The 9,462-nt window shown below is 33.2% G+C and overlaps 1 protein-coding gene across 1 annotated transcript; it reads right to left on the minus strand.

Annotated features, from left to right (window-relative positions):
• Window positions 1–1,001: 1,001 nt before the first annotated feature.
• LOC134254235 (mucin-2-like) lies at window positions 1,002–7,534 on the minus strand (the record flags this gene model as incomplete). The annotated part of the gene is made up of 4 exons (XM_062736784.1): window positions 7,382–7,534; window positions 3,586–4,092; window positions 2,915–3,329; window positions 1,002–1,243 (listed from the first exon to the last, which is right to left on the minus strand). Coding segments are annotated over exons 1-4 (1,317 nt in total), but the record flags the coding sequence as incomplete, so codon positions are not given.
• Between the last annotated feature and the right edge of the window lie 1,928 nt (window positions 7,535–9,462).

Consider the following 9,462-nt stretch of genomic DNA (forward strand, 5'->3'; position numbering starts at 1 on the left):
AGGAATATTTTTATTCGTGAAAATTTATCATCAGTGCTGAAAAGACACAAGAAACAGGTCCGAAAGTCGATGATAAAAGTTGGAGGAATTTCGGTCGCCGGAAAGGGATGGATGAATCTGATGGATGGAAACACTTGACCGAGCCAGTTAATTTGCAATCAAGTATTAGATTTGTTAAAAAACAGTCAATCTACGATTTTAATAAATAAAGGCATATTTATGATGAAAACACAGAGTCACTGGCGACAGCTTATTGTTACGACAACGCCGAAGTGTATGTCAGCTGTCCGTGGCATGATTGCAATGCTGTGATATTTTCCAACAGATTTACACATTTATTGTGAGTAGAATTCAATGTAAAAATCATAGTTTTTCACGGAACTTTAACTAAAGGTCTACCCAAAAGATAAGGATAAATTTTATAGACTCATTGCAGCTGACAAAAGTGACATAAATCTTGTAAACAAAACGCTAGTTTCTATGTGATTATTTCTAGTACACACTCAGGTTAAATCGATACCCAAAAAAAAAAAAAAAAATGTACGAAATACTCCTTAACATTGTAAATAAAATAATCATTATTTTACTTGCTTATTTTGTTCATTTTTATACATGAAAAGCAAGTAGAGCAAGTCATTTTATTATGAATGTACCGGTAGAGATCATTGCGCCATGTGATTAGGTCACGTATTGACCTCTAACTCTTCATACAGAATTGAAGATATTGTTCTATGTATGTTTAAATAATGGAGAGATACCACAAATGTATATATATAGGAATTATTTCTAAATATACTGAGTTTTTAATGCCTACATATCTGTTATGTATTCAATTTAAATGAATTTGTTCCTATCAGAGATTAAATACCGTAAAGTTAGATTTGAAATACCTTTTTTACAAATGATAAGAAAATGTGACTTTTGCTTTATGATGCCCGAGTTACAACAAGTTTTATAATACAAGATTAAGCTTTCACAGTATTTGATTCCTAAAATCTTGCCTGACTCATCCTCGCGATAGAGTGTCTTTCACATGATAGTCCATTTCCTGTTATGGTGATATCATATGGAATAGCCTTAATCCGAAAGGTTTCAGGAACGGAAATCCTGACCAGAAAGAACGGGGTTTGGTCATCCTGGAGGGGTAGCTGAAAGCAGGTCATGTTGTCTCCGTCTAATGCCCTTATCATCCTTAGTTTAGTGTCCCCAGAATGGTCATTAAAAACATCAATGTGATCCACACCTGAAAAGTATTCCGACGAAACATTTGGTCGTAATAATTAAGACAAAGGCATTTTAGGTTTCGTCCTATACGCAGGGCACCTGATCCCACTTAAATTCTGATGTCTGAGGTCTGTTTTTTCTTGGCTCCAGATTTGCGTTGTTAAATATGGTCTTCTGAATTCCAATGCTGTTCGTAATCTCCATATACTCAGGGGTAGTAAAGAAGCATACAAAATATTCTACCTTGACTTAATCAGTGCTACATGATGACGTCATAGTAGGCAATATGACGTCAATTTAAGAACACAAGTTTTTGTAACATTGGTATTTAGAGATGTAATTTAACTCTAGAAAATGAATAGAAACGTGTAAACATAAACACAAATAAAATGTTTTTATTTTGTTATGCTGTTTCAGTCATTTTGATTAAAATTTACCACCGATGACGTCATATGTGTATATCAAGTAACTTGGGAATTGATCATGTCGTGTAAAGAGAATTTGGCTAAGACGGCATGTACAAAGATACATAAAATGGAGTTTAAAAGGAAATATCGTGAATATTATGTGAAATTCATATGGAGTTCAGTCAATTAAACAGGTATGTTAATTTATTTTCATCGATTATATTCTCTTTCGAAGACAGTCAGCTATATACGTATCCCGGTCGGCCTTTCCTCTGTCATTTGTGACATAAATAATGCAACAGAACAACAATAAGCTGGATATTTCAAAACATCAGATTTGTACAGATGGAAAGTTTGCCTTCTGACAAACTTGGAAAGTGCTGCTAGAATCTTGAGTTATGCATGGTTTTACGAAAAATCGCGGTTCACATGTATAACATTCAAAACATAGGGTAAGGTTTCGTGCGAATGTGTGGAATAATTATTTTACTGACAGGACAGTGGGATTCTAGCAGCATTTTTTAGGGAAAATAAATGTTTTTTCAACTATATTATTTAATCGAAGACATTATAAACTCCGGAGTATTGTTGTTCTGTTAGCTTTTTATCAAGGAAAATTTCGCTATTAATAGAAGTCACGTAATGCCGTGGCGGTGATGCACGTCTTTGTATTAGACACTCTTTTATCTGTGTGCAATAGTAAATAACAGTTTACATTTATCAGCGGTTTGGGTAATTTATCGAACTTAATTTTCTTTAAAAAGTCTAAATTTCCCGAGAAATGACTTATATGCTTCCTTAACATACCTGCGTATTTCATTGATAAAATGATAATATAATTTCAATGCTCTACCTTTGCACAGTACGCTGGACAAGACTGGACTTCCGGCTAAAATGAGAAAGAGGCAAGCCTTTAAATCATACGTAAATGTATTTTGTTCTTGGAATGCAGCTTTTGTTGATTTTTTTCTGAAGCTTATAGCTATATAAACATTTAAAAAATATCCCATGTCATTATGGTGAGTTCGACTTACAGAAAGCTTAGAGTCCAAAGAATTATCAACAAATTAATCCTGTATTATTCATTTTTGAAAAAATCCAATAACGAGTTAAGAAGTATAATATTCTGAAATAAAGGAGGATAAGAATATTGTAAATTTTCATCATTGTAAAAAGTTTCATCTTTATTTAGTAAAGAAATAGATATGGTTTCAGGTAATGTAACATTTTTACTTTTTTAATTGTACATGGAAAGCTACTTCGTTAAAATGTTATACACGTACCTTTACTTGGCTCCGTAGTAGGTTTACTTGGTGCATATGATACATCTTTACTTGTCTCAGTAGAGGGGATATTTGGTAGATATGTTACATCTATACTTGTCTCAGTAGAAAAGTTAGTCGGTAGATATGTTACGTCTTTACTTTTCTCAGAAGAGGGGTTAGTAGGTGGATATGTTACATCTTTATTTGTCACAGTAGAGGAGTTAGTCGGTGGATATGTTACATCTTTACTTGTCTCATTAAAGGAGTTAGTTGCTGGATATGTTACATCTTTACTTGTCACAGTAGAGGAGTTAGTTGGTGGATATGTTACATCTATACTTGTCTCAATAGAGGGGTTAGTTGGTGGATATGTTACATCTATACTTGTCTCAGTAGAGGGGTTAGTTGGTGGATATGTTACATCTATACTTGTCTAGTAGAGGGGTTAGTTGGTGGATATGTTACATCTTTACTTGTCTCAGTAGAGGGGTTAGTGGGTGGATATGTTACATCTATACTTGTCTCAGTAGAGGGGTTAGTTGGTGGATATGTTACATCTTTACTTGTCTCAGTAGAGGGGTTAGTAGGTGGATATGTTACATCTTTACTTGTCTCAGTAGAGAGGTTAGTTGTTGGATATGTTACATTATACTTGTCTCAGTAGTGGGGTTAATTGATGGATATGTTACATCTATACTTGTCTGAGTGGAGGGGTTAGCTGGTGGATATGTTACATCTATACTTGTCTCAATAGAGGAGTTTGTTGATGGATATGTTACATCTATACTTTTCTCAATAGAGGGGTTAGTTGGTGGATATGTTACATCTATACTTGTCTCAATAGAGGGGTTAGTTGGTGGATATGTTACATCTTTACTTGTCTCAATAGAGGGGTTAGTTGTTGGATATGATACATCTATACTTGTCTTAGTAGAGGGGTTAGTTGGTGGATATGTTACATCTTTACTTGTCTCAATAGAGGGGTTATTAGGTGGATATGTTACATCTATACTTGAGTCAGTAGAGGGGTTAGTGGTTGGATATGATACATCTATACTTGTCTCAGTAGAGGGGTTAGTTGGTGGATATGTTACATCTATACTTGTCTCAGTAGAGGGGTTAGTTGGTGGATATGTTACATCTATACTTGTCCTAGTAGAGGGGTTAGTCGGTGGATATGTTAAATCTTTACTTGTCTCAGTAGAGGGGTTAGTTGTTGGATATGTTACATGTACACTTGTCCAGTAAGGGGTTGTTGGTGGATATGTTACATGTACACTTGTCTCATGAGGGGTTTTGTTGGGTTGAAATTATACTTGTCTTAGTAGAGGGGTTAGTTGGTGGATATGTTACATCTAAACTTGTCTCAATAGAGGGGTTAGTTGGTGGATATGTTACATCTATACTTGTCTCAATAGAGGGGTTAGTAGGTGGATATGTTACATCTATACTTGAGTCAGTAGAGGGGTTATTTTGGATATATCATCTATACTTGTCACAGTAGGGGGGTTTATTGTTGGATATGAAAATCTTTTTGTCTCAGTAGGGGGGTTATTGGTGGATATTTTACATCTTTACTTGTCTTAGTAGAGGGATTAGTTGGTGGATATTTTACATCTTTACTTGTCTCAATAGAGGGGTTAGTTGTTGGATATTTACATCAAATTTTTCCAGTAGAGGGGTTAGTTGTTGGATATGTTACATCTTTCTTGTCTCAATAGAGGGGTTATTAGGTGGATATGTTACATCTATATTTAGTAGTAGAGGGGTTAGTTTTGGATATGATACTCTTACTTGTCTCAGTAGAGGGGTTAGTTGGTGGATATGTTACATCTTTACTTGTCTCAGTAGTGGGGTTATTAGGGGGTTTTTACTTTATACTTGAGTCAGTAGAGGGGTTAGTGGTTGGATATGATACATCTATACTTGTCTCAGTAGAGGGGTTAGTAGGTGGATATGTTACATCTATACTTGTCCTAGTGGGGGGGTTATCGGTGGATATTTACATCTTTACTTGTCTCAGTAGAGGGGTTAGTTGTTGGATATGTTACATGTACACTTGTCTCAGTAGGGGGGTTTAGTTGGTGGATATGTTACATGTACATTTGTCTCAGTAGAGGGGTTAGTTGTTGGATATGATACATCTATACTTGTCTTAGTAGAGGGGTTAGTTGGTGGATATGTTACATCTAAACTTGTCTCAATAGAGGGGTTAGTTGGTGGATATGTTACATCTATACTTGTCTCAATAGAGGGGTTAGTAGGTGGATATGTTACATCTATACTTGAGTAGTGGGGGGTTTAGTTGTTGGATATGATACATCTATACTTGTCACAGTAGAGGGGTTAGTTGTTGGATATGATACATCTATACTTGTCTCAGTAGAGGGGTTAGTTGGTGGATATGTTACATTTTTACTTGTCTTGTGGGGATTATTGGTGGATATGTTACATCTTTACTTGTCTCATGAGGGATTAGTTGGTGGATATGATACATTTTTACTTGTCTCAATGAGGGGTTAGTTGGTGGATATGTTACATGTACACTTGTCTAAAAGGGGGGTTATTGGTGGATATGATACATTTTACTTGTCTCAATAGAGGGGTTAGTAGGTGGATATGTTACATCTATACTTGTCTCAGTAGAGGGGTTAGTGGTGGATATGATACATCTATACTTGTCTCATAGAGGGGTTAGTCGGTGGAAAAGTTACAACTTTACTTGACTCAGTGGTCGAAACAATGATTGAGGCTGTGTTGTGGTCTAAACGTTACTTCCGATGATGTTTCACCTGCCGCTGCATATGAAGTTGTGATTGCTCCAAAGGTGTTATAAATGTTGTTGTTTCTGAAAAAAAAAAAACCCCAGGTTCTGCCATTATTTACCTCCTGGGTAAGACTAATTATTTTCCCTAGAACAATATAATGTAACGTTATTTTATTTCTTTCTTTATAAATAATTAATCGAATCATGTAACCCTTACCTTTTTTTAGCATAATCCATATACCAGTTAATAATACACAGTTCTACGATTTGTATGAATGAAAGTCTTACCATTTATAATTTTTTTCTGAAAAAAAAACAAACAAAAAAATTAAAACACAAGGCATAAAAAAGATTAATACCTGTACCTGTATATCAAATGAAACCGCTTCATTTAAAAAAACACAATCCGTTAATACAGATTCTTTTAATTTTTAAAACTTATTATCAAACCAGATAATCTAATCTAATTACCATGATATCTATATTGCACATTCCAAAAATTCATAAAAATTCTTAAAACAAAGATGCATAGCGGGTTCCAGTAAATGTTCAACCAAGCCTCTTTTTTTACTCCTCATTAATAAACATAAATGAAGGAGAAATTTGTACTGTGCAACAATATACTTGAGATGTGGATTGTTAAAAATTCCAAGGAACTTTTGGAAAGTCTGACATCACAAAATTTTACCAAATTTAACAGCATTAAAACTTGCAACTTTTATCATTATACAATTTAAAGGTAATCTAACAACCAAGCTTTATAAGAAACGTGACGACTTTAACTTTTTTTGTCAACTTCCCTTACTTATGCAGTAATATACTTCAACACTGCACACGGGGATTATATCTCTCAGTTGCTTTGATACGTTAGGAATGTTTTACGTATAAACAATTCTTAAAACGATGTAAATTATTGACAAACCAGTTGATGAAAAAAGAATATCAGCATTTTTTTTAAATCATCATTTTTTGGCTATGGGCGATACAATGACCTTGACAGCAAATAGAGTTTATCATTGAGTCATATGATGCCCGACGTTTTTTTTTTTTGTACAAATTATTAGGCCATTTTATACACACTAAATTGTCGACAGATTTTTACAGAATTTCCAATTATGACAAGGAACACACTGGTTTTTTCCGGTGGAAAGGATCTTCACTCCTCCATGACACCTGACCCCATCTCTGATGTTTTAGTTGTCCTTGCTTGCTTTCTCCAATTTGTATTGTATTGTTTGTATTGTATTGTATTGTATTGTTTGATGAACTTTTAAGCTGAAATACTGTTCGTCATCTCCAATTGAAGTCAAATGCTGACGATTTTTTTTCATACAAATTGTTAGTCCATTATTTATACATGAATTGACGACGGATTTTTTCCTTTATTTTGATCATGACGGGGCCCGGGGTGCCCGGTGGCGGGGATGCTCACTCCTCCATGGCACCTGATCCACCTCGGATTTTTGGAGTCCCTGTTTGCGCTGCTCTTATTTTGTATTGTTCTATGGACTTTGAGACGGAATCTGTTCTTTATCTCTATATCCTTCTTCATGTTTCCCAAATTTTGGTCTTTTGACCGGGCATACAGTACTTTTTTGGAGCCAAAAATAAAAATTTACGTAATGTTAATTTAAAAGCCATATTTAAAACCAAAAAGTTTTTTTATGGAAAAATTTTAAATTAATATCAAATTATGACATTTTTAATCGTTTTCATACCAAAACAATATCAGAATCACATAATTCCACTGGTTCAATTTGGGGGAACTCGCCGCAGTTCTTTACTTCAATGTTGTAAGTTCTGTTACAGTCAGCAGTATATCCAACCTGACAGGCGGATACCAATCCAGTTTTTCCTTCACTAAATTTCATCTTATATAACAAGAAATGCTTTACACGTTTATGCACAAACAACATAAAAAAAAATTTACTTTGGAAAATGTTGGAATCATAAATTGTTGGGACAAATTTTAAAAATCTTAGTAATTATTGTGAATCAAAATTGTTTGATGCAAAAAAAGGGTCAAAATTTTTTTTAAATAATTCACGGAAAGCTTAATCAAAAACAGTTTCCCCTTTTAAAATAAAGATGAAAATTATACACATTCTTTTATTGTCATTTATTTTGCATTTTTTTTTTAAAAAGCGAGGGTTTTTTGAAAAGTTTTGATTTTTTTAAATGAACTGTGTATGATCCATGTCTGATTAAATAAAGCAGAATTTGTGAAAATTTGTGCGTGAAAAGAAGAAATCATTGTTTACCTTTAAAGTACATTTAAGTAAAACAACAACAAATTGCCAATTAACGATGGTAATTTCCAATTTTATGTCGATACGATATATCCTGTTGAGTCTGAGATTAAAGATACCACAACTCTAAAACATTTGTTCAAATTGGGTTTTTTTTAAAAAAGACATTTATAAATTAACAAACAAGCTCTAATTAAAATAAACGTGATGACTTTATTTTTTCTATCGTAACTTCCCTTACTTACAAATATGCAACAATATACCTTCATCCCTCTACGGGGTTTTAAAAATCTCATTTATTAGATACGAAAAATTATGATCTGTGTTTGTCAACAATTTCTAAAACGAGGTATATTATCAACAAACAAGTTGCTTAAACAAGAATATCAGCAGTATTTTTTAAAGTCATCATTTTGTAAATTTTATAGTTGATAGAATGACCTTGCCAGCAAATACAATTTATTAGGGATGTCAAAATATTTATTTTCCTTAGCCGAACATTTGATTGCATTATTCGAACGATAGTCGACTATTTGGGGCATTTTTGAAAAAAAATCTATGACCGGGTTTAATAAATCAAAAGCCCTCTTCGTAAATCTATGTAAAAAGTAACATTAAATGCCTATACTGTGTGTTACACATCGATATTCAGATGATCCTTAGGGGGGGATAAGTGGAAATGGAATTTTACCCAGCAATTGATTCTCAAAAATGTATGATTTTCGTAAATTACATTCAATAATTGGTCTGTAATTCTTTCTTCTAGTACGCAAAGAGAATTGTCAGCAGTGTTTTTAAAGGTTATTTGAAATAAAATGGAAAAGAGGAGGAGATTATTGTTTTAATAATTTTGAAGTTTCAAAACTTCACGGATATGCTGTGTTCCTGTTGCATAATTTTAACATTCTTAGAGGTTATATAATAAATAAATTTATAATTGGTATAATCCAATTAATAATTTTTAAAGTCCAGCAAAGCGCTCATAATTTTTCAATACAAAAAAGGTCAGTTTAAAAAAAATTATCACTGTATGTAATTATTGTTCTCTCTATGTAAACAATGTGGTAACTTTAATTTTTAAATACGGTGACTGTGTTTAAGCTCTTATTGTCTGAGGATGGATCTATAATGGTTTGAGGAATGACGCTTTCCAATTTTAGTTGAAATTTTTAACACCTACTTTTTTTCATTTTTTTAAAAATTCGAATTTCGTTTGATTATTGATGTTGGGCCATTTGACTGATAGTCAAATGATATTCGTTGACATCCCTACAATTTATCACTAGTCATATGCTGACTGAAGTTTTTCATACTCATTGTTTGTTCAAAATAAATCACTGAATTAACGGGTTTTTAATTTTTTCCTGATATAACTGGGCTCACAGCTTAGGGTATTACTCCTCCATGGCACTTGATCCTACATGATGTTTTGGAGATCCGTGTTTGTTCTGCTCCTATTTTGTATTGTTTTCATTAAAAATCTATATCAAAACATTTATTTTGTGTTGTTTTGGATGATGTAAAAAATTTTAAAAAGATGTTTCTTTTGC

This window comes from Saccostrea cucullata, unplaced genomic scaffold, assembly GCF_032062105.1.
Source record: "Saccostrea cucullata isolate Sc308-1 unplaced genomic scaffold, CSIRO_AGI_Scuc_v1 ctg19212, whole genome shotgun sequence".
Taxonomy (NCBI): domain Eukaryota; kingdom Metazoa; phylum Mollusca; class Bivalvia; order Ostreida; family Ostreidae; genus Saccostrea; species Saccostrea cuccullata.